The 26,993-nt window shown below is 37.8% G+C and overlaps 1 protein-coding gene across 2 annotated transcripts in view; it reads right to left on the bottom strand.

Annotated features, from left to right (window-relative positions):
* Positions 1-17,039: 17,039 nt before the first annotated feature.
* The window catches only part of LPGAT1 (lysophosphatidylglycerol acyltransferase 1), a 51,653-nt gene continuing 41,699 nt past the window's right edge, over positions 17,040-26,993 (bottom strand). For both annotated transcript variants that reach the window (XM_081944173.1, XM_081944174.1), the window contains exons 8-9: positions 21,348-21,454; positions 17,040-20,255 (exon numbers count right to left, since the gene is read on the bottom strand). In XM_081944173.1, coding sequence (XP_081800299.1) covers positions 20,104-20,255; positions 21,348-21,454 — 259 coding nt within the window. In that variant the 3' untranslated portion in view covers positions 17,040-20,103. The remainder of the gene's footprint in view (positions 20,256-21,347; positions 21,455-26,993) is intronic.

Below are 26,993 nucleotides of genomic sequence, written 5' to 3'. Positions count from 1 at the left end.
GCCTCCGCTGTACTTTGCGTGCTCCTCGCAACTGCAACAGACGTCCAGAAGTGGCAGGGGCTTGATGACGTTGCCGCAGCTGCCATGCACGGACGGACGGAAGTAGCCAGAGTGGCGCCGAGGCAGTCCGGCAGACGAGCAACCGAGGATCAGGCTGCCTGATCCTCCACCGCTCGCTCGCTCTTTCGTCCGCCCGGACCCCTCGGTGCCACTCTGGTTACCTCCGGCCAGCCGCGCCCGTCGGCGACGTCATCAAGACGAAGTGGCTTGGAGGCGAAGTGCTTTTCAGTGCTTTTCTGTGCATTTGGTGTTTAGGTAGATAGCCGGATGTCCTAAACGCCAGATGCACAGAAAAGCAGCTGCTGTTGGGGATCGCGGAGCGCGAGGCGGCGGAGCGCGCTCAGGAAGGCGGGGAATGAGATCATGTGTGCTGGAGGCTGAGGCAGCCTCAGCCTCTAGCACACGTGGTCCCATTCCCCGCCTTCCTGATGACGTCACCAGCCTCACCAGCCATAAACCTCACCGCACGTCACTGTTTAAATTATATCGGGACTTTGCATTCAGAGAATTCTAGTTTCCTGTCCTGCAAGGAGGTCTATCAACATGATAAAGGAGCAGGCAGGAGGAGCTTTCTGGCCCTTTATCTTTCCCACCCCTACAGTGTTGCAGTACTTAATGCGGTAAAGTGATGCTTTCCTTTTTTGTTTGTTTAAGCCAGCTATGCGTAACATTTGACCCACTAGTTTAGCCATAACTTCCAAATAAAATATTATGGTCTGCCAACAGTCTTCTGCTAGCTTTTTAAAAAAAATTCTAATCAAGAAACAAAAACAGATTTCTTGAGTTCCTGCTAGGCACAGCTGGTGGGCTGCATCCAGATGGGTCAATTTGTTCAGGCTTGGTTTGAAAGTCAATTGTGAATTTCTGTAGGAAAGAAATGGAAGGAACAGACTGAGAATATTTGATTGTATCAAATTTAGGTGGGTGACAACATGACTCAGACAACTGACACTGTCTCCCTGGGACTTTGCTAAAACAAAATCAGCATCATGCAGGATAGTTGCCTCAAGAGGTGGAGGTAGCAGTAAGGACTGATCAGGAGGCCTTTGTTTCCCTACACATTTCAGCCTCTTAAGTGCATTCCTGTGTCATCTCCAGTACGGAGAAAAATATATTACTGTATATTTGCCTAGATAGAAGTCTTCTGCATCTGGAATTAGGCAGCAGACGTAATTTTATATTTCACTGCACAAGAGTGTCCATTTAGGATACATGACTTCATAATGCTGCCATGGATAAAATGCAGGAAAAAGCTACAACAAAAATTTCTATATTTCTCTCACCCTCCCAACTTCCACTTACCGTAATAACTTTTCCAATGGAAATGTGACCTGTCTCCTGTTATCTGAGTCATGTTCTGTACATTTCTTTTTTGTGAAAGTGAGAACATAAGCTTTAGAGCTGAACAGCAGTGTTAGACTGAGGTCTTGGAGAGTTGAGTTCCATAAAACAGGCCAAACCAATTTTCAGTTTTAAAAAACCATCACTTCTGAAAAATTGGGCATAAAGCCACTCCATTTAAAAAACCTTTGAGAAGTCCGGTCTGCAGTTATGTTGTTGAGCAGACAAAGTATATGAATAATGGCTCTGTCACATCTGAATTTGGCCTTTAAGTTATATTTAGGGATATGTCAGAATAGACAATTATTTACAAATACTGTGTGTTCAGTATTTAGCCCATGGAATGACCGTTGTGTATCTTTTTTTATTTCTGTAAAAGGCAACTAATCGACTGGTTAGTAAATATGAACAAAAAACTACTAGATAGTTTCCTTTGACACCAGAAGTCACAAAAATAGGCATAATTAATCTACAGTGCTCTCTAGGCTAGGGAACAAAATGTAATCATAATATAAAATCATTATGGAGAAGAGCAGGAAAAAGAAATCAGATTAATTAGGAGAATCTGTGCAGATACCTACCCACTGAATATTATGTAGAGTATGTCCTTGCTAACTGGACAGCAGAAATAAAGCGGGAAGAACATTCTGGTTTGGGGCCACATTGAGAAAGATTTGTTTTGATCTCTCTTAAAATTGAAAGATGTACAATATTTTTTTTCATATAGAGAAGGTGGCATGATAGAGCTGTTATTGATGCTTGTAGCAATGTCGCTAGTCAATTTCTGTTCTATTCACTACTTGGCCTAAGGCTATCCAAGAAGCAGGATGGCAGCAGACTGTGACTTCATGTAATTTAAATACATTTATTAAAATATTTATGACTTGCTTTTTGAACTATCTTCTGTTCAAGGACACATTAAAAATAATAAAATAAATGAAGAACTAAGTTAAAATCAGTTGTGTTATTAAAATAAATGCTATTAAATAAGCTATTAAAATTATACACGCACACAGGCAGACACACACAAAATGTAATATATTTAATATAAGCTATTAAAACAAACAAAATAAATCTGCTAGAAGAAGACTTCCAACTCTATTATTCTATGACATTCTACGATGTTGTATAATTAAAGATGGAGTGGGAAATGACAAAGGGAACTGAAAGCATGGCCAAAAAAAAACCAGGATTTATGACTTGCAAAGCCACAATGAGAACTCGAGCCACCTGAATTGCTGGTTAACTTTATTCACCAGGAGAGATCATGTCCATTAGCAAAATATTCAGTACTATTTAAACATTGTCTTATTGCTGGTTTGATAGAAATATTGATTTGTCTATTGGGAATGCTGGAATTGCTTCCTACAATTGGACAAAACAGTGTTTGCTTATTTGATCTTTTCTCTTTGGTTTTAAAGCAGCTTCCCCAATCTGAGTCCCTCTGGACGCCTTTCCTAGGCTAGCAATGGTATTTTTATGTGATCGAGACAAGGGCAGCTACAGGGAAGAATCAGAACAACGGAATAGAGTAACAGAATATCAGAATAACTTTAGTGCTAGAAAAGATCCCTGACAATGCCATGGAGAGCCAAGAAAACAGAACAGAACACAGAGTTAGAAGGAACCTTGGAGGTCTTCTAGTCCACCCCCTGCTCATGCAGGAAACTCTATACCATTTCAGAGAAATGCTTGTCTAATCTCTTCTTAAAAACCTCTAGTGTTGGAGCACCCAGAATTTATGGAGGCCAGCTGTTCCACTAATTAATTATTCTAACTTGTCAAGAAATTTTTCTGTAGCTCTAGGTTGGTTCTCTCCTTGATCAGTTTTCATCCATTGCTTCTTGTCCTGCCTTCAGAAGCTTTGGAAAATACCGTGGGTTGACTCCCTCTTCTTAGTGGCAGCTCCTTAGATATTTGAACACTGCTATCATGTCACTCCTAGTCCTTTTTTTTTAATTAAACTAAAGCATTAAATTTTAAACATTAAATTTTATTGTGATCAAAAGGCCAAGATGGTGGCCATGGCCAAACAATTGAAGTGTTACCTATTTTTTAAGTTCATTGTACAGTATATGTGGTACATGTAAAAAAGGGTGGGCAGAGCTTTGATTGTGCAGTCATCATGATTTGAGGTCACTCTTGGTTAGTGTTACCGTCCCAGAGAAAGCTAACAATCCAGGGAAAAGATCGGGAATGAGCTCCAAAGCCACTTTTCTCAGGAGTGTGGTTGAGTGAACCTTATCAGTGTTGTCGAACTTGCAGCCCACGGGCAAGCCACGCCCACCACAGCTCCATGAAGGGAAAAAGCAATGTGAAACGTCATGTGATGGCAATGCAACATTGCACGTTTGACACCAATGACATGATGCATTGCCTTAAACTAACAACATATAGTAATCCTAGAATCTTAAAGAGGAATGAAATTATAATGTTAGAAGAACTGGAGTTTTATTGCTAGAAGGTCTCTAAAACATTGGCAGGTAATCTGTGTCTAAACTTGATCAGCTTGCATCTTGCTTCAGGCACAAAATCTTGAGATTATAGTGTCAGAATGGAAGCAGTAAAAGTATTGCTCATACCATATTATCTTGAACCTAGCTTTCTAACCTCAGGCTAATAAATCTTTCAGCCAATGCCACTATCAATGGAGCATGCCTAATTTATTGAATCATCACTCTTAGCCGGAAAACATGTAAGTTGCATGAGCTCTCCAACATTAGGGTTAGTGAACTTCACAGAGGAGTTGGAGGTGACTAGGGAAATTGAATCAGCAAATGTTAATGAGGCTGATCAGCTGGGGAGTTTCCACACTCTTGAGCATTAGAAATTGAGTGCCTTGGGGAGAATAAACAGCTTCTTCACCAGATTGTGCATATGGAGTCTTCCTATGGGATGAGAGTATGAATTCTGCCTTTTGTGGATGTATGATCTAATTAACATAAATACATGCATGTATCAAGACTGCTTCAGATTCAGTTTGGATCGTGGTTGTATTTTGTTGTTTTTTCTCAAAGTAAACATTGTAATTGATTGTGCCTAGCATCAGAATTCTAACATGATTTAAGTCCATATGGTAGAAATAGGTTTGCTCCAGTATTCTGCAACCTGTTGGAGCCCAAAACATGTCATCATATTGAATCCCTGGAAATGTCACAATAGCTTTTTGCAAGGGTGTCCATAGAGTATGGTAGAGTAAGTCAAAATAGCAGTTGCAATCGATGTGCCATCTGTTTTTTTATGAGCATGGATACATTACAAATTCTGATCGCATATTTGCAACTGACTTTTTTTAAGCATGCCTTGCAGACATCTTACCACCTTCTGCAAAGCCATTCAGCAGTAAACCACCACAATAATGCACTGGGAAAAGATGAGCGGAGTTAGGATGCATTGGGAAAAGAAATAGAAGTGTGTTGAAATCTAATGCCACTTACTGCCAATTCTTAATAACTATAAAATAACACTTAAAGAGAATTTCTTCTGAATTTAACTAAGATACCAAATTGCTTCTCTGTTTGCCTGTTTCCACAGTTTGGTCCTTGGGAGTCAAACTTAGAAGAGAGAAGGAGGGAGGGAAGAAGGTTCTTTCTTAGAATATTTAATCTTGTTAAATACTGTAGTTTTATAGTTTTATACTCTTAAATGTTTATGAAGAATTACCATTTATTTATTTGATTTTTAAATCATCTTTTTGCTTTATAAGTAACTCAAGTCAGCTCACATACCTAATTGTTTTTTCTCCTCCTATTTTCCCACCAATAACAACTCTGGGTGGTGGGTTGAGCTGAGAGTCACCCAGCTGGCTTTCCTGCCTAACAGTCACAGTCTCCTGGTTTTGAGGTAAATGTTCCCCTCGCACATATGTGCAAGTCGTTCCTGACTCTAGGGGGTGGTGCTCATCTCTGTTTCAAAGCCGAAGATCCAGTGCTATCCGAAGACGTCTCTATGGTCATATGGCCGGCATGACTAAACGCTGAAGGCACATGGAATGCTGTTACCTTCCCACCAAAGTGGTTCCTATTTTTCTAATGCATTTTTTCTGTCCTCTCCACTAGGCATTTTTCCATAGACAAATTTACTCCAGAGTCATAAATCCATCATGGGCTAAAAAGAATCAAGCACTTTTAGCTGGGAATATTTAGTTGTCAGAAGAGAGGCTAATTCTTCTATTTATAAATTAAAAAGTCCCATTTTGGAATAGAGAGGAAATTGTTTTGGACTAGAACCTATTCTTCCTTAATAACCATTCCTTTCTCCCCTCCCCCTCAAAAAAAAACCAGATGGCTCTGCAGCAGTGAAAAATCTCCATTAAATCAGTGACACAGATGAAATACAATTTCCAGAATTTGTATTCCAAGAAGCGAGCCTGGGAGACAATTTGCCAGATGGGATAAAAAGTACAATCTTCAGCAATCAAACAGACCTGCTCCCTTGACAAGGTTTCTCTGGGGCAGTTGTAAAGTTACATTTGGTTTGTGGAGACTATAGAGTTTAAAGACAATAGGGCTGATCAGGAAAATAATGAAAAGGTTACTATTTGGGGAGGGGGGATCACTTTCACTGAGCCCTTTTCAAATCAGGACATGGGTGGATTCTGCCATCACAATAAAAGGAAGGAAATACATGATGCTGAAGCAACAGCAGATAAAGGAAAAATTGGCCAACAGGACCAAGAAAGAAGAAACTTTGTGGGAGGAAACATCTTTCAATACTCAAATTAACCCAAGCTAGGCTTAGTTTATTGAGGACATGGAATGGATTTCCTTTATATAGCTTTCAGTAGTGGACACTTAATCTTGCATTGCAGCCCACCCCCACCTCTACCCCATCAAGAGGTCCAAAGAGCAACACTATTGTCGCCTGGGCATGGCTTCAGAGCTCTTCTAGCTATTAACCAGAAGTTGTTTCAAATTTAGATTAAACTAGTCAGGTTTCTTTGTTTTTTCATATGTTTTTAGCTTATAAACTAGTATCTGTGCAGATGGTAAAATTAGACATGAAGAAAAAAACCACTACAAATACATAATTTACAAAAACTATACTACTAGTTGTAACAACAACATACTTCTCATTTCGCTTTGGTTCAGAGATATACTGTATAATCTGAACTATTGAAATTACTGTTTATCCCGTTGTATGTTTATTTCGTTCTTCTAAAAGCAGCGCTTTAAGGAAAAGAGCTTATTCCTATGTTAATCTTTAAAAAAATAAAAGGTCAACTTCCAACATCCTAAACCATCTGGAATCCATCTTATGAAGATCCAAATGTTCTGGCAAAGGCAACAGGGCATGTATGCTTTGATATGAACTACCTGGATGCACTGTTCTTTCAGCTGAGTTCAAACTATAGCAACATTGGGGAGAGGGTGTAGATGTTTAGGATTAATAAATACATAACAGGCTGGGGAGGGGTGGATATTCTAGGTGTAAGAAGCTGATCTGCATGGGCACAGTGATCTCAGATATATGTGATTATACATGATGTATGGTTATAATTTCCATTATCCGTGGCCCCGTGAATAATGTCAAGTGGGCACCAAATTAGGAGAAGCTGACACAAAAAAGGAAATCCAGTCTAGAATGGGAGATGAAATTGAAGGAATATGATGAACTCTTAATTTCTTTTCTTCTGCATTTCAGATCCACAATAATAGAGCAGAAAAAGGGAAAGGTTTTGGCTGTCTTCCACTGCTGAAATCTCTCACAGTTCTGCATTGGAACAGAGCTTTTATCTGAATTCAGCTTGCAAGTATCCATTAAATTAATGGATATTAAACATATTTGGCATAGTTAAAGCCAAGAGAATGATGAAGAATGTCACAAGCTTTTCCTTAAACTAATTTGCATTTTAACAAAAGGATGTGTAAACTTAGGCACATGGAAGCAAAACAGCCTTCCCTCGCAGACTAGCAGCTGATAACAGAGAGATGGAGGGGCAGGGATGGAGAGCTTGATGGAAACATGGCTACATTGCAAAACTATGGAAAAGGCTAATTTTTTGTTCAGATCATTAAGAAAGGACTACAAGATAAAATTGCTCATTTTGTAACTGTACAATTTTTTTTGTGCAACCACATCTAAAACCTTACCGTGTTTCCCCGAAAATAAGACAGATGTCAACGCCTAAGGCGTTTCCATGACTACTATCACCTTGAGAAGGGGAGGGAAATTCCATGTATAGTTTTGGCCAGAGTAAAAGTCTCATATTTCTGTGCTGGGATGTGAATGCGCATGTCCAGAACCCTGCCATAACATCCTGTTGGAGAATGTGATTGATGACCTCAGCCAGAGGGGAGGGGGCACAGGGGTAAAGGTCAGATGCCATTAAATGTGATTTAGTTTCAGCTACGCACAAGTCCGTGCTAAGATGTTAGTCCTAATAAACGAATGGTTTTACTTTGAATTTCGTCCCTGGGCTCATAAATTAATTAGGGCAACTCTTGGAACCTACACAACAGGGTCTTATTTTCTTTTCACCCCTGAAATAAGCACATGGCCTTATTTTCGGGGAGGTCTTATTATTTTTGAGGTACAGGAGGTGGCAAGCATGGTCACCTCATGGCTGTTGCTGTGTTGCAATATTTTCAGGGAGGGCTTATTTTCGGGGAAAGTCTTATTTTAGCGCATGCGCTCAAAAGCCCGATTGCGCTTATTCTCTGGGGAGGTCTTATTTTCAGGGAAACACGGTATAATTGGAGAGCTAGAAAAGATGCATTAAAAAAACATACGATATGGGGGAATGGCCTTGGCAAGGGGTGGGAGGAGATGTGCCTATGGAATGATCAGATAAGGAGTGAGGAAAAACCCACAGCAGTAGCATTAAGGGCAGCGAAAGAAACTCAAAGAATCCTCCCTATCAGACTATATAGATGACTATAAGAGATGGCTGTACTTTCAGATTTGCAAGATACTCTAATGTAGACTTACAATAAAGTAGAATTAGCTCATCTGGTTTGGTCATTACAGACTTTACATCTTTTTAGTTTATGGAGTAAAATTAAAAATATAGGCAAGTAAAGGGGATATTGTAAAATAGTGTAAGATTACACTTGAAATGGAGAACAGAAAGGCATGGTTTAAAATCACATCCTGTAGTGCACATCCTTTAGTGCAGGGTTCCCCAACCTGTGAGGAGATTGCAACTGGGCCGCAGAAATGGCCAGTGAGCACACACTTACGGGCTTGCTGGCTGCTCACATGGAACCATCTCCTCTCCCTCTCTGCCAGTCCACAAAGTCGGAAACGTTGGGAAACACTGCTCTGGTGAAACTGAATTATTTCCTACTAGGATTTTTCTTTCTTTCTAATCTTCCTTTTAATGAGGAGAGTTGAATTGGCTTAAATTCAGGCTCATCTTCCTTTTGGGTAAATACAGTAAATAGTAAGTGATTTAGTTCATCAATGACAATCCTCAGGATGAAATGCAATCATGGCTACAAACTAGGACAACTTAAAAAGGGAAATACTTTTACAGATAGTCCTTGACTTACAACCACAATTGAGCTCAAAATTTCTGTTGTTCAGTGAGATATTTATTAAGTACGTTTTGCCCCATTTTACAAACTTACTTGCCATAGTTGGTAAGTGAATCACTGCAGTTGATAAATTAGTAACCCGGCTATTAAGTGAATCTGGCTTCCCCATTGACTTTGCTTGTCAGAAGGTCGCAAAAAGGGATCATGTGATCTTGAGATACAGCAACAGTCATAAGTATGAACCAATTGCCAAGCTTCTGAATTTTGATCATGTGATCATGAGGATGCTACAAAGGTTGTAATTGTGAAAATGGTCATAATTCACTTTTTTCAGTGCCATTGTAACTCTGAACAGTCACTAAACGAACTGTTGTAAGTCGAGGATTATTTGTAGCAGTTATGACCCATTATTTATCTATTTAAAACATTTATATAGTAACCCAATTTATGTCAAAATCTGGGTAGCTCCTAATAAACAAGTGTGTATGTATTATCTCTAATATTAAATGTGACATTCTACTACTGATTATTCTTGGGAAGCATGAGTGAGCAATGCTCTTTACTTATTAGACTGATATTTTGCTGTTCCTTCAAGAGATCTAGGCAGCATAACAACACTCCTTTTTCAAAGTTTCCCCCCACAAAATCCTGTTTGAATGAACACAGTAGACTGAACTAAGAAATAATGAGAGATCCCAAATCACCCATGAAGCTTCCATAAATAAAAGAGAAAATGGACTTTGATATCCCCAAATATCCAATATCATGTTATTTTTGTGCTCGCTTCCTGTTGTGAGCTTCCTAAGGCTTCTATAGTCCATTTTAGGAAGAAAATGTAAATCTAGATAAATGTAGGTATGTGTTTGTTGTAACTAAACGGTGCTGTTAAGCTCAGATGTAAGCAGAGTCTCCATGACTGTCTGAATGATCATCTAATGAAATTCATCATGAAGAATTATTAATAGAGTGTATTTTTCCCTCTCTCTTCTCCATCTCCTTTTCCTCCTGTCTTTAAAAGCCTGGGGCCAGGTACTGTCTGATTTAGTGACCATTGGACAATTCTGAAAAAAAAAACAGATGTAAAAAACAAAAGTGATCAAAGTAAGTGGAAAAGGCACCCATTCGTTTAAATTAGACTTGCACAGGAGACAGGATTGTTGGATTTTTCCCAAGTTGCTACCCTTCATGAATCATAGTTGCTACTGCAGGATCAGCAGGGAAATGCAATTTAAGGTTCTGCGGCAGCATTTAAAGTATAAAATAGCTTCTGTCTAAGTACTCCTAGAACCTCCCTATGTTTGTGTTGTTTGTACCTTGATATTGGGCCAAACTTTGGTGAGGATAAATCAATTTACATGCTCCCATTTCCCAGGTATCTGGAATGAATGGGTGCATCACAACACTTCTCTTATTAACTCAGAGTAACTTATTTATTTGGAATATTTAGATGATTTATGGAACTGCCCAATCCACATAATCATGATTCCAGATGGTGTACATTAAGTAAACAAAAAACCAGCAATTACAAATGAAAAACTGTATGAAATCAAAAATTAAATCCATAAATCAGACAATATGCAGCCTAGATCAACCAAATACCTCCACCTCCCAGAAAATGGGTTCATCTATCATCGTGGCCCAAATCCTGAAGGAAAAGTTGTTGTTTTTTTAAAGCTTCCCAACAGGCTTAAATGATTGGGCCTTCTGAATCTTAGGAGAAGCAGAAGATCATACCAGAGAGCAAGATTCCCAGAATCTTAGGGGAAGCAAGAGAGCATACCAGAGAGCAAATCACACCTTCTAGGTGCCATCAAATTAAACTGCTTCAGAGAGAGGAACTGGTTTGCTGTTTTGTGAGATTATGTGGGAAAGGCAGAAATAGGCAGACACAGGCATAACCTGGCTCTATTCCAAGTAGGGTTTTGTAGGTTGTAGCCAGCACATTGAGTTGTACCCAGAAGCCTAGAGAGCTGGCGTAGCTTGCCAAGTAAATGTTGCATAGGCAGATTTAGGGTGTCCAAATTACTCACACAGCTGCATTCTGGGCCAAATGCAGCTTCTAGTTGGTCTGTAAGGACAGCTCCATGTAGATAATTTAGTAGTCCAGATGATTAAGGCAAGAGGGCTCATAAGCAAAGCCCTCTGATCCAGGAATGGTGCATGAGACAGAATGTGCAAAGGCCCTCCAGGTCACAACTATCACCTGTTCCTCTTGTATTCTATGTAGAATATAGAGCAGGAATAGACAAAGTTTTAGCCACTGGGACAGGCAGACAGTTGCATGTATGTATATGGCCAAAGGGCAGAGAGATACTATGATAAAAAAGCAATCAAGGCTTGGATTTGCACAGGGGTGTTCTGGGTTTGGTTTTTCTTCTTCTTTCTTTTAAGTAGGTTTAGTCTTTTACATTGCTTACTTCATTGTTGGTCTGAAGTTAACCTTGAAGTTAATGTATGCTGATCTGAGTGCTGATTACTGGTGGAGAGGTGGAGTTTTTTTCTTTCACCTGGTTGATTGCATATGTTGTGCAATCAGCCTAATGTTGATGATTGTTGAATGGAAATAGTTTAGGATTAAAAGCAATATAGGGGGAATAATGGGCTAGTGGTTAAGACGCTGGGCTTGTTGATCAGAAAGTTGGCAGTTCAAGACCCAAGCATTGCTGCCCCAGCTCCTATCAACTAGCAGTTCGAAAGCATGCAAATGCAAGATAAGTAGGTATCATTTCAATGGGACGGTAACATCATTCTGAGTGCCTCAGCATATAGTCATGTCAGCCACATGACTCAGAAGTATCCTTGGGCAATGCTGGCTCCCTCAGCTAGGAAATGGAGATGAGCACTGCCCTTGGGTTGGATATGACTGTACAGGATAAATCTTTTTAATAATAATAAAAGAAGGTTCTCAAAACTGCTGCATACATTTCTATTCCAGCAATCTAATACAAGGGAGGGAAATTTTGAAGCCTCAGAATTTAGTAAACTGAAGTGAATAAATTACAGTAAAAATTATAAGTTCAAGCCTCAGAAGAATTATAAAAATGTGAAAGAGCTGGGGGGCGAGGTATCTAATCACTCAAAACTTATCTTAGAAAATAGCAAATCCCCGATAGTCTGATGATCTTTTATCTAACAGTATCAAAAAGTTCAGTTTAACCTAATACTCAATTTTTACCTTACATCATTTAAAGCCATTTATAATTAGTATTTTGGATGCTATTGTAAAAATATTTATTGATGTTATTTATTGTAGAAGAAAAAAACTGACTTACATTAAGCAATTTGTATAGAAGAAGAAAGAAATACAAGATCAAAATGTTTCTCCTTTGGGATCTTTTCAGGGGCATCCATAGTTCTGTGGGCTATTTTCATATCTTTGATCTTGCTGAGCTTCTCTTGTGCTATTCATATTCATCTTTGACTATTTTCTCTTAGGAGAAATAACCAAAGAACAGCTTTTGTAGTGCAGGCCAATGGAAGGTGTTTTCCTTTTGAAGATGTTTATTGCACACAAAATGGAAAAAGCAGCAGCAACATCATTACTGTTTTGGTCAAAAATGAACATCTTTCTGGCAGCTTTCTATTTATCTCAAGAAAAGAAACCATTAGATGAGATGAGTTGGCCACCTAAACCCATTTAATATAGTATTTGCATAATGAAATAAAAGCAGGTGTCTGCATTCTTAAATCAGAGTTGAAACTAAGCAGAGCAAGTGGACTTCCAGTCTTGCCAAATGCATCTTTAGATGTTCAAGCTTTGCATTATGCATGTACAGCCCAACAAAAAAATACTGAGACAGTTAAGCTGAAAGCTAAATGAGAACTTTAATTAACTATCTTGAAGCACACATTCTTGTTTTACTTAGAATATTAAGACTCCATCCTCATTACTTAATATGGAAAAATTACCCTTAACAGAATCTAGAAAAAGTGCAAAGAGCAACATATTATTAGGTAACGAGGTTAAAAAACATGAACGTTGCAAAATTAGTTACGTCTAATTTAATGAAAAGAAGGACTAGGGGTGATATGATAGCAGTGTCCCAGCATCTAAGGGGTTGCCACAAAAAAGAGGAGGTCACTCTATTCTCCAAAGCACCTGAAGGCAAACAAGACATGATGGGAAACTAATCAAGAAGAGAACCAGCCCAGAACTAAGAAATTTCCTGATAGAACAATTAATCAGTGGAACAACTTATCTCTGGAAGTTGTAGGTGCTGCAACCCTAGAGGTTTTAAAGAAATTGGACAACCATTTGTCTGAAATGTAGTTTCCTACTTGAGCAGAGTTAGAAGAAAGAGGTCCCTTCCAACTCTTATTTTGTTAATCTGAACATTTTTATATTTGTGGCGACCAAAACTGGATGTAGTATTCCAAGTGTGATCTTACTAAGGGATTATAGAGTGGTACTAAAACTCACATCACCCTTGTTTAGTCTAGGTATCCCTTGACTTACCATCACAATTGAGCCCAACATTTCTATTGCCAAGCATCTGTTTTGATCGCGTAACCAAGGGGATGCTGCAACAGTTGTGAAAACCTGACTGAATCGAACTGTACAGTTACAGTTCTGTTTAGAATACAAAGGTTTCGTTTTTAGGTTGAGATTGCTGAAATAGATAGTTCTGTTTTCATGTCATTTCAGTTCTTTGGGAACTAGTTTTTATTTAAAGCATTTGTAACCTGTTCTCAGTATCTGATGTTCCCAGGTCAGTTTACATATAAGTGGGATGGGGGATTGCTTGAATTTCGTAACTGAATGGAATTAGGCTTTTCCAGATTCAAATTAAAGCATGCTGCTTGAGACAAAGAAGAAACGGTTCTTCCATCCTTTCATCTATGGGCGTGAATTGACTGGGTAGCTGCATTGTACTCCCAGCACTGGTGGCTCCATGGTATTCTTTTGCATCTGAGGTAGAAGCTTAGTTGAGGCCTTTAGGATAGACTATGTGGTGTCATAGGATTCTGTACTTAAGACAAAAACAGTTCTTGTTGAGCTCCCCTCCTCAAAATAACCTGCTTTGTTGTCTTTTCTGGTGGGACCAGCTCCAATTCTGGTTACCTTATGCCAGAGTCAGGAATCCCATTGAGATCTACCAATAAGTCTTGCTTATTATTCCAATATCTCAGAGGTTGCCACAAAGAAGAGGGAGCCAAACTATTCTCCAAAGCACCTGAGGGTAGAACAAGAAGCAATGGGTGGAAACTAATCAAGGAGAGAAGCAATTTAGAACTGAGGAGGAATTTCCTGACAGTGAGAACAATTAATCAGTGGAACAGCTTTCCTCCAGAAGTTGTGAATGCCCCAACACTGGAAGTCTTTAAGAAGATGTTGGATAGCTATTTGTCTGAAACGGTATAGGGTTTCCTGCCTAGGCAGGGGGTTGGACTAGAAGACCTCCAAGGTCCCTTCCAACTCTACTATTGTATTGTATTGTATTGTATTGTACCTTCTTTCCAGCTCTACTACAGCCCTACTAATCCTCCACTTGCCACTCATTTAGTGACCATTCAAAGTTATAATGGTGCTGAAAAAAGTGACTTGACCATTTTTCACACAACTGTTGCAGCATGGCCAAGTGATCATAATTCGAATGCTTGGCAATTGGCAGGTATTTATGACGGTCGCAGTGTCCTGGTGTCATGTGATCCTCTTTTGTGACCTTCTGACAAGCAAACACAATGAGGAAGATTCACTTAACCATGTTACTAACACATGCAATGATTCACTTAATAACAGTAGCAAGAAAGGTTATCGCAGGGGGTAAAACTTACTTAACAGCTGTCTTGCTCAGCAATGGAAATGTTGAGCTCAATTGTGGTCATAAGTTGAGGACTCCTTGTATAGGATTTATTTGACATCCTGTTTTTTTAAGCACTTCTTGTACAATCAAGAATTAAGTAAATAATGGCTTAATGTTATTTTGAGTAAGTAATCAGTGAAAGCTTGTGATCTTTCTGATAGTTATTGAAAAGGGGGGAAATTTAAGCAGAGCATTAAATTCTTACTTTAAATAGTTAAAAATCTTATTCAGAGACTATTATTTCTGAGATTCAGCAGCACTGCCCACACACTCCCAAGCATCTTGTGGCAACTAGCCAGCTATACTTTAAAAACCAAAAAGAATAAAAGAAAAAGAAAATATATATATAGGACACTAAGTTTTATTTCCATTATTGTACTGTATAGAAAATGCTGAGCGGACAACTCAGTGCCCTGGTTGCTGTTGGGCTACATCTCTCCATATTCTTCAGTGCTTGCTGGGCCTGCTGAAAGTAGTCATTACTCAACACATCTGGCAAACCTCCCAAGCCAAGGTTATGTGATACAGCTATTCATACTCCCTAGCTGGTAGAGAGGCAAGTCAAATCTTTGTTCCCAGACAAATTCCTCTCTCTTACAGTATTTCTTTATATATCTATAACCTGGATGAAATGGCTTGGAAAAAGTTCGTTGAAAAATTGCACAATTCCTTTCACAAGAAAACTTAGCTTGTGCTTTCCAAACAATGAAAAAAAATCTCCCATTGTATTATGTTTGGTTCACCTTTACAATTTGTTGCTCATAACAGCAAATTGTACAAGAAAAAGGCCTGTGTTATAATAGAAGGCATTTGTAAGACTAGATAGGACAAAGACCACTTCTTTCATATTCCAATTGCTAATTATATTCCTATCAATGAATGAAGTTGTTCATAGAAAACACACCCTAAGAATTTACTAAAAACAACTGGTGAAGATTCAGTCATCTTATTGAATATTGCGAACTGCTGGACCCTAAGCTTTAGGGATCCAAAAGTCTGACATAAGTTTATTATTAGTGTGTTATTTATATGACATGTGCAGTAATAACTATTAGGTCATATCAATTGGTGCTTGTTAATGAAGGCATAACCATTTTCTAACAAGTCACCAAATCCTGAATATGAAGACACATATAAGGTGTTTTGGTACACATTTATATTTATTAGGACATATGTGATAAGTATATATTAATGTAGTTGTGGTACTTGGTCTCCCAGGGCAGAAGCCTTTCTCTCAAACAAAAAATCATGTCCTGAAATGCAGTCATGCCTACTTATAGGCCCTACCATTTGAACCTTAATCTTGCATTTAATAAAACTATATTAATGAATATAGGAGTATGACATATGTAGTATATTATTGTGGAATAAAATGTATTTGATCAAACTGATTGTACGGTATGTCTGTTTCTAAATTAAAATATATATATTCAAGTGGTAACTTTCTTCTAAGACCAGTGTTTCTCAACTCTGGCAGCTTTAAGATAGGTGGACTTCAACTCCCAGAATTTCCCAGCCAGCCTGACTGGAGTAGTCTGGGAGTTGAAGTCCACCCTTCTTAAAACTGTCAAGGCCGAGAAAAATTGTTCTATACAAATAGTAGAGTCAGTTCCCACTGTGAAAAAGCCCAAACAGCCAGCCCTTTCTAGGAATCATTTCAGAAATTCAATACGTATGTAAGCTTCTCAAACCAGAGTGTCTTTTCAGTGCCAGAAACATCAGAGAGAAATCAGAGACCTACCGGTACTTGATTATAATTTCCTGAAGAGATTAGATGAATCATGCATGTCAACCAATTGGCAAACAAATGACTAAAGATTTAAAAGCCAATATATCAGATTGCAGCAAAGCAGGGTGTGTAAAATGTGAATACCATTTTGATATTTGGAACAAGACTTTTAAATACAACCACAATCACTCCATGCACACGCTAGTTTTTTTCTTTTTTCGTTTCTGTTATAATTTTGCACCAGTGAGGTTAAAACCAATTTCATTGCATTTAAGTACAATGACAAAGATTCTACTTATACTTATATGCAGTATTTCAGATTTTCATCACAAGATGAGGACAAAATGAGAGCTATTTTTGTTCCACAAAGTTTAAGTCCTAATTAAAAAAAAACACCAACCATTAAGAATTTATATTAACCAATTAAACAAGGAGCTGTCCCTACCTTTCTGGCAGGTTCTAATTGAGGAAGGAAAGGAGATGAAGTAGTTTAGATCCCTCAGAATACAAGCATTTGAAGCTAGCCCTAGATTCCACAAGGCAGCTTCAGAGAGCACAGAAGCAAGAATGGAGTGCTATACTACTTCTCTGTAACTCTCTAAAGCAACCATGGTTGGGGGGGGGGGTTGGGGGGGAGGTTACTAAGTTGCAGATGAGAGCTACATTCATATATCTCTCAATACTTTTTGGCATCAGATCCAAGGAAGTGCACAGCCCTATTATTTTGTTTTATGCTAGGAAAAAACCTTTCCCTTCCCTCTAAGGCAGATTATTAAAGGCGTTTCATTTTGTAGTTGTATAGAAGGAGATAATGGAGCATTTTGACCCTGAAAATTCACAGGGCGTGCCAAGTGATTACCTGAAACACCAAGAACAAAGAGTTCTGAAATATATACATTGTATTGCTTTCTATGGAGTCAGCATTATTACTGTCAAACTCATCACTTCTGGCCTAAAAATAATATTGTGCTACTCCTACGGTCTGAAATTAACAAATTTTATAGGTATATAATTTCAACACAAGGTTTCAAGAACAGCAGGTGACCTAGGCAAGCAAGGAAAAGGTAGAGGATCAGATATGAGTTGCACTTGGTTGCCAGCTAAGTATAACATTGCGTACATAGCCGTGTGTGTGTGTGTACATACACACACACACACACACCTTCCTACACACTTTTTGCATTAAATTGGATCATTTGGTCCTGTTGAAGTCCAATGGATTATTGCCGAATAAACAGTTTAACCATTTTATATTCTAGGCAGAGAAATACTTTTATTGAGAAGTTCCTGAAACCGCTGTCTTCGGTTTCTCCTGATTCAGCCATGAAGGCGGCACAATAATCTTTCTTCATGTTTTCCACTGCAAATACTGTAGAATAAAAGTCCAATGCAGTTTCTACCGAAACATCTCATTTGGAAATGTCTCTTAAAATTAATGGGACATAGCGTAATAGCATTTTACCAAAATCACAAACATAATTCATAATTAAAGGGTCACCAGTGCTTTAAAAATGCCTTAGAAATGCTTCATAAGTGCTTTATAGAGGTATCACATTAAAGAAGTAGTGCAAGACCAGAAGATATGGAGAGATTGCCAAAAGTCAGACACAACTGAATGGACACATCAGCAGCAGCAGCAGCACAAAAAAGGCAAGTGCAATTAAAAGTACTCTTACCCCAAAATCCTGCACTTCGTAAGAATTAATTTAATGGCTTTCTTTTTCTTACATTAGTGATCAATTGATCATGTTTCAAAAATAGTTAAAGTGTCCCTTAATACTCACAGCTGAATGACACACTAATGGTTTACTGCATGTCATTATAATGATGTTGAAAATATACATTATCCTAGAGTGAACTATGAATGTTGCCATAATACATAATAAAAGGTATTCTAGTTTAAAATTAGTATTATTTGCATATTATGGCATTTATATAGATAATATAAAATTTACTTTTCTGCTTGTATTTCTACCCCATTCAAAACGAAAGATAAATATAGTGTGGTTTTATATTTTTATTTTATATACTACTCACCAAAGCTGGTTCTCATGAAATTTGGGAAAACAAAAACAGAAGAATATATATCTCAAACTCAGCACAGACAACTGTTGTTGGTTTGACTTTGCTCTTAGAAAAAAGGTTACAGTCCAGAAAAGACAACATTTGGTAATTAGTGTACAGGCCTGAACGTGTAAATTAGAAACTTGTTTCTAGGAATGGTTTTGTATTATAATGATGCAGTCACACAGTATTGATGTCAAGCATTCAAAGAATGATAATAACACAGAATTCTTCAAAATTATTATAAAACTATAATGTGATCACCTGGAACCCTGTTATAGTGCCAAACTGCCTCTTCAGTTAAACTCCATACGACAGTGACATATTTCAACAAGATGACAGATTTAGTAATGCCCTTTACAGTTCAGAGAATTTTACAACAGCTCTGGATTATAAAGCAGATTCCTTTTTTGTTTTGTTCAATGACTAGGTATTGTTTGGTGATTAAGCTAACTTCCTCTTATTTTTCCTATAAGCAAAGCATCTAGGTGCTTGGCATGTATGTACACAAACTGTCCCACACACATTTCCAGTGCTTCTTTTTCTCAGATGAAAATAAAGGCCTCTCTGAAGATTAAAAATTACCCCCAAAACCAACAAAAAAATCATTTTGCCAAATCTATGGCAACTCGTGTACTGCAATGCTGAAAATCCAGACTTTTCTAAACTGCTAATAGCCCTCCAAAATACTAGTTCTTGGAAACAGCATCTACATTTCTGTCTAGCTATGCTCCTTATCACTTTTTAAAAGTGCATTTTGAGAAAGAAAGAAAAAAGAAAGAAAAAAGAAAGAAAAAGAAAGAAAGGAAAGAAAGAAAGAAAGAAAGAAAGAAAGAAAGAAAGAAAGAAAGAAAGAAAGAAAGAAAGACAAAATGCATTCTATAATAACAGGAAACAGATTAATGACATTCCATTTCTGAAGCACCCTTTCAAGAGGATATTCACAAGAGGTTCAAATGACAAAAACATGGTAAAAATAGATTGGTCTATGAGGTATGCACAATTTTTTCAACACTTTGTGACACTGCAAGTCTTTTTGCAGTATACTTTTCCTTTTCTGGTTTTACAATACAAGGTCTCTCAGATAGTATTCAAAAGATTTTTTAAAGGAAAAAAGCTACTAAACAGGTATCATGGGGCAGTCACAATACCATAGCCAAGGCTGTGAATTATGTTAAACAGATCCAGCATAATTAATTACAATACAATTTGAGTTGTGCAGATGAAGGATCTCTACCACAAGACTTGCAGTACAGACTACTGAAGAAAGAGTTGCTGAAGATTTGGAGTTTTAACTATAGTGTTGAATACTACCGGTGATAAAAGCATTCTCTGCTACAGATATTCACCTCTGATGGCTGCATAACTGCATTTCCTGTTAAAATGCTGAATTTGCTGACATAGTCACCCCTTTTAAAAATATGGATAATTCTTAAAATATATCATTCAGTCACTATATTGTTGATCCTTTCTTCTAGTGGAGCTCAAAATCCTCCCCCAAAAGGAGAAAAAGTCCATCCAGTATGCTCCTTTCTACTGGCATATTCATATTTGAACACATAACATGATGCATTCTGTAAAGTACCCAAGTTCCTCATTGTGTCTTTGTGTCCCATTCATTCACCTTTTAAAATAGGCATTCATAAAAGTACTGAAGAATGCAGTACCACATACCACCTGACAAAAATGCAAATAACTGTACAAGAACTAGCCACAAATTGCTAAGAGTCATCTCTCGGGAAACAACTTCGGTCTGTCCTTGCAGAGGAGGGAATGTTCCTGAAACAGAAAAAAAAATCCACCATTTTGTGAGAAGTTCAATTTACCTTTCTAAAAAAATTTCTCTATATCATGGAATTAACAAGAACTCGGGGCACACTGGATAAAACCCTGGCTTTCTTTTATGATCATCAATATATTAGGAAGCAGTTGTGTTTCTTATCTACAAACATTTCCCTATCTGGAGTAATTATTGTTTACATATCTTAATAATGTTTATTCCACTAATTAGCTTCACCAATATTTTGATTTCTTATCAAATCCTAGTCAAGCAATGGAAAATGAATGTAACTTTGTTTAATTTCTTTTTGGGTAAGCATTGGAGTTTAGCTTCAACTCTGATTAGCATCAGAGCTGAATTCCTTGACCTTGAGATAGGATTTCCTTTTCGAAGAACCCATATAGACAAAGGAATCAAAGTATCTTCAATAATTTTGCTTATCAAGAAGCTGTTTTGCTCACAAAGCAAGACACTGCATCAAATCTAAATGGAAGGGCTCTAGATATATACAGTTTAAAAGATTCTCTTTGAATTTTTCTAAAATTAAAGAAGCAAATATGACAGCATTTCTGCAATGAAACTGTGGTGAACTAGTATTTAAATGTAAGATTAATGTATTATATGCATTTATTTGAATAATAACATTGTTCAATAACTCACTCATCAAGTGTCATTGTCTCTTAACAAAACTTTAAAAGTTCATGGCAATAGGAGAGACAGGACAATTTTCAATAACTGTTATTTTTCTAGTCACCTGAACCTTTTTTTAGACAAATCTACAAACCATGAAATAACTTGTGGTTTCTACTATAGATTTCTTCTTTGTTCCATGATTAGGCATCAACAAAAGTCTAATGGACATCAAAGATTTATTGTACAAAATCTTTAATTAAAAGATTAGATTTTAATTAAAAGAATAATCCATGTTAAAAGTATATATTATCTCAAGAAAGGAGACTAAGCCAAGCACGTATACATTGCGTGGTAGACCAACAAAATGAGAATATAAATAGGAGTTGTGTATCAGTACAGCAACACCTACATTGATTAAGAAATTGTTAGTGGTGGTGGTGTTAGACAATTCTTAGTACCTGTCTTGTAAAAGTGTGACAAAAGTCCCTCCTTTTCAATGAACCGTTGATATAACCAAACAGTGAGTGCTTCAGGATCATTGGGTACATCCTTAATTGGAAAAGTTCTGTATTTAAAAAAAAACAGAATTAGATATATGAAATGTTTTTATTTTTTAAGATAATTTCATTTTTTTGTTTGAACTCCCATCAGGATTTAGTACATGTTTCAATATTTACATAGCTTATTTTCTTAACAACAGTCTATAATATTTATTAGTATTATTTAAGAGAAAAATAGCCATTAGGTCTGGCTTTCAGTTCAAAGTCTAGCATCTGGCCTATATTTCACTAAAAGCTGCATTTTATTCCTTCAGAGACTTCTACATTTTGTAAACAAAAAAAATGTAATTTAAATCTTGTACTAAATATCTCGTCTGGATTCTGAAAAAGAGAATCAGCAATTAAATATTCAGACATATAAATATGTAATACATATATAAGGGTTGATAATTCTAGCTCTGATTTTATTTTCTATTTACCTCAGTCTTTGAAGACAAGTACTATAAAAGAAAAATTAACATATGCAATACTATCTCTACCTAATGCTTCCATGTGTCTCTTACATTGTACATACAATTAGTATGATTCAATCATGGTGAAACATGAAAAAATTATGCCATTTACTACTTGTGATCTGCTGTGTTTCCTATCACATTTTTCTTTTACTTTTCTTGACAATGATATGATGGAACAGCTACTTAATTTTATTTAAATTCAAAATCTGAGAAGCTCTCAGCCTGAAAGCACCAACCTCTTTCCAGTATTATATACAATGTCTCTTAAATTATCTAATATTAATTTTGTTTAATTTTGTTGAGAGCATCCTGCCTCTGCAAATCTGGGTTCTTACGTGCATTATGCACAGTCTTAAGGCTTGTAGACTCTTACTTTCTATTTCCTATCTCAGAAAGGCTCATCACTGGGATATTGTTGCAATAAGCCCAATACCAGAAATGCAGGATTTATGCTAAAAAAGAAATAACAAGTCCTCAAGAGCAAGTTTAGGAAAATCAATATTTAGATGAATGGAATCAACTAAATCAAGCTAACATATAAAGAGATAAGGAATATTTACAATGTTATCTTATTAGAAAAATTCTCATAGATTTGAAAATGAAAGATACTTTCCTTTTGGCATCTACCATTCCCAAATTGACCTCTCCTCTTGATTTATGGGAGATGCTTCTCTCTCTCTTTTTGTTTTACACTATTGCTTTATTCCTCCAATTTGGTTTCCTGAAGATAAGCAGGCTGGGAAGTAACTGAGAGCTGTTATATTAATTTGAAATCCTTAATCTATTAATATGTATGCTTACATCATCTGCTGCTTATATATTAGTCTCTCCTGTCTTTCTGACAGGCAGACAGACCCTATATCAGGTGGGGTGTCTCTCAATATTCTTTGGAAGGAGTCCCACTAGCATGTGTTCTTTAATAAGCACTTCAATAAGCCTTGATTATTTGGTTTGGGTCCTGCATTTTGATTCCAAACAAGTAAAACATATTCCTTCCTTCTGTCATCAGTTTATTGAATCTTCAACCTGCAAAGCAATGATTTCCTCTTTATTGCCAAGTAAATACCTAAGAGTGAAAAAAAATACCTTCCATGCAATAAAAATCCAAGGTTTTTTTTAGATGTTACCATAATAGCATAGTCTTCAGAGAAATGTTTATTGCCCTAGCCTAGTTGTTGTTGTTAGTTGTGAAGTTGTGTCCGACCAATTACGACCCCATGGACAACGTTCCTCCAGACCTTCCTGTCCTGTACCATCTTAAGTCCATTTAAGCTCATGCCTACTGCTTCGGTGACTCCATCCAGCCACCTCATTCTCTGTTGTCCCATTCTTTTGCTATCAATCTTACCCAGCATTAGGCTCTTCTCCAGTGACTCCTTCCTTCTCATTAGGTGGCCAAAGTATTTGAGTTTCCTAGCCTAGTACAAGAAAGCTAATTCACTGAATGAAATATTTCCTATTCATTTTACATATCTACATATCTGTTTTAGTAATTTCACTGCCAATTTCAGATTCTCATCATCCTTGCCAGGATGATACAGAAAGATCATGAAGTAGCTGCTTCTGTTAGTAAGCTCTCTGACGCAGGTGCCTCTGGGCTTCTCTTATGCAAGCCTACTGAGCACGTCTAGTGTATAAACTGGTGATCTAAGATTTAGGCATTCAGAAACATCTTTCATAATCACAACCTGTTTGTACTGTCCTTTTTGTTGCTTTGATTCTTTATCTCTAAAGCCTTTCTACTTACAATACAATTCATTATGCTGAAAAGTATCGTGTTTCCCCAAAATTACGACATGTCCTGATAATAAGGCCATGCCATATTTTTCCTGTGGGCAAAAATATACGCCCTCCCCCAATAATAAGCCCCCTGGACAACCCCCCCCTCCAGCTAGGCAGAGCGCCACTCACCAACCTAGCAATATCCCGAAGGCGCAAAGCCGCAGGAGCCAGGGGAGGGAGCAAAGGCGCTCACATTGCTTGATGCTTTTGGGATACCGCTAGGTTGGTGCGTGGCGCTTTGCCCACCTGGAGCGGGGGGTTGCCGGGCAACTGCTCTCACGAGCAGTCGCCTGGCAATGCCCCTTTCCAGCCAGGCAGAGCGCCACTCACTGACCCAGTAATATCCCAAAGGCGCTAAGCCACGTGGCACTCTGCCTGGCTGGAGAGGTTGTGCAAGCACTTGTTCTGCTCCCAGCTTCACCATGCCCTGGCCCAGCTCTTCCTGCAGGGCCAGGGCCCCTACTGCCGCCGCCTGCCTGCTGCCGCCTCCTCCCTGCTGCCGCCACCACCACCATGCTCCGAGCATAACCAGCTTCCAAACTCTGTAGATCCACTGCCGACTCTTCTGGCAGCGGCCGCTCTGGGACTATGCTCTATGGTTGTGGTGTGGCTGTTGGAGGACTCTGGTGGGACAGAGAGTCTTCCCGCAGCCAACCCACAACCATAGAGCATAGTCCCAGAGCGGCTACTGCCAGAAGACTCGGCAGCAGATCTCCGGAGTTTGGAAGCCGGTTATGTTCGGAGCACGACAGCGGCAGCGCAGTGGCGGCGTTAACCCTGGCCCTGCAGGGAGAGCTGGCACAGGGCATAGTGAGGCCGGGAGGCACGAGCTGGGCGGAACAGGCACTTGCACAACCTCCCTTTCCAGACGGGAAGAGCGCCACGCAGCTTAGCATCTTTGGGATATTACTGGGTTGGTGAGTGGCGCTCTGCCCAGCTAGAAAGCGGGGTTGCCGGGCGGCTGCTCATGAGCGTGGTCACCTTATTAAAATAGATTACAGGAATCTCAATAAAAGCATTCTCATGTTAGAAATTTTTTTAACACAGAATCACAGACTTGGGGCATAACTAATATGGAGTGTTTTTATTCATTGAGCAAATAACAAGGTGGCGTGTTTACTCGTAATATAGCATCATATTTTGCTATTTAATAAACACAATTGTGACTTTGCTGCTATGCCAGGAACACTGCAGTACATGGTTTAGGAACCTTTATGGCAGGCACTATGAACTAAGAAACTTTGGAACCCTCTGTTGTAGGGTATAATAACCAAATCTTGAAAACTTGCTGGTGCTTCCTTTTTCCCCATTACACCAAAAAGAATCAAAGTGGAATTATTTTAAGTCTCTTTCCCATAGTTCCTCCTTTCCCAGGGCTCAGTAGTTTACTGATTCTTAATAGCTTTCCTAATAGCTCTTGCACAATCTTGACAAAACTATCTCTGCACTCTTCTACAAACAGGGACATGGAGTCCGGAGACAACTAAGGGTCCACCTCAGTGTTATCTACAGGTGTCACACTGGAACAATATATAATAAAACACCTAATGACTGTATTTCAAATACTGTAAGCTCTATTTATTTATTTTTAATGGCTAGTACTATACAGTCACGATAAGTTTTGATTAACTACAATTTCAAGATCCTATTCACATATATTGTTACTAAGCCAAGATATATAGTTGATATCTTTCTATTTGATTTATTTTTAAGAACTTTGAATTGGTTTCTATTAAATTTCATCGGTTATTTTCAGACCACATCTCTAACCAATGTAATTGAACGCTACTGCAATTTTCTAGAACATTAAGTTATGTCAGCCAATTCAAACTATTAAAGAATTTGTTAAGCAGTATGTGACCAAAAATGAATTCTGTAACACCATCTGTAGTTTACTCCAATTTATTTCCAGAGACTGAAGCAGCTTAAAGAATGAATATATGAAAATAAAGAATAAAAATCAATCAAACCAATACACCACCATTTGGGTTATATAATCTTATTCATCTCAATCTGAAGAACCATGATTTTATAGGTCTCTGAAAACAGTGCATATTGAGGGGAGGGAGGAAATAACTGGATATCTAGGAAAAAATTGCCTCAAAGGAGGAGGTCTATTTCTAAGAATTGTATAAAATCCCTGAAAAATGCATCTCCAGGGAGTCTCAGTAGGGCTTCTCTCCCATTTTTCACTGGACAGGAAAATTCAATTTAGAGAAGGTAGTCAATGAGATACACAATTTGACAAAGAACTTGGTGATTAGCACTGACTGAATTTTCAAGTCAGTTTAATGTGCCACCACCCTACATTCAATCAGCTTGCTAATCAGGATAACATGGAAACTATAAAGACAGGATGGATACACATACACACACATCACCTTTATTATAAACAATATATAATTATTAAGTTATGCTTTATTGAAGTGCTTTATTGAAGCACTAACAAAAGAAAGCCTGTTCAGAATATCTGATCTCATAAGACTTATTCTTGATAAATCAAGAATTAATCACAATTAATTATTGACTTCAACTAATCACAGCATTTCTTGGAGGTGTTTTCTTATTTAATAGTTTATAATCTGCTTTAAAATGTTTCAAAGATTTAATGTGAGACTGACTGCAGAATAATTCCATAATACCTTATTTTTCCAATTTTTAATGACAGGGACATTTGCTGTTTTCCATCATGTAGAACTTTTAAGTATTCATCAAGATTTCTCACAAATAACAGACATATGTTGCAATATATTATACCATGATTCAGTATTACATAAACTTTCTAAAATAAATCTGCACAAAAGCTTTGGACCTGCTCCCTTTCCTCCACTCTTATGGGGAAGGATGGCTTTTTCTACCACTTAATTTCATTTTATAGAATCCTAGCTTATTTCTTACTATTGTTTTATCACGTCTGCCCACTGTTGAAACATGGTTGCTTGAAATGGTGTTCTAAAATAGGGTTAATTGATTTTATAAGAATCTGCACAGCATACTATAAAAGCAAAATTGAAACTAAATGCTAGCAGAACCCTTCTGGATGCACGGGAAAAGAGCAGTAAGAGAAACAGAAGCCTCAAGAAGCAGCGGTGATTCCTTCCAGCTCGTATAGGTAGCACTAAGAAAATCTTCCACAATTTGGTACTCTCCAAAACTGTTGAACTATAACTCACATTATTCCCACAGTTCTTAGATGAGTGGAATTAATTAAATCAAGTTGCTATATAGAGATATAAGGCCCAAGTCTTTCACCTCATCCCATATAATTGCAATGGCTGTTGGGTTGTTGTTGTTTTTTTGTGGTGAC

The sequence above is a fragment of the Natrix helvetica genome (assembly GCF_964273705.1).
Source record: "Natrix helvetica genome assembly, chromosome: 2".
Classification (NCBI taxonomy): domain Eukaryota; kingdom Metazoa; phylum Chordata; class Lepidosauria; order Squamata; family Natricidae; genus Natrix; species Natrix helvetica.
Note: the sequence above shows the minus strand (reverse complement) of the source record. Positions and strands in the feature narration are given on the sequence as shown.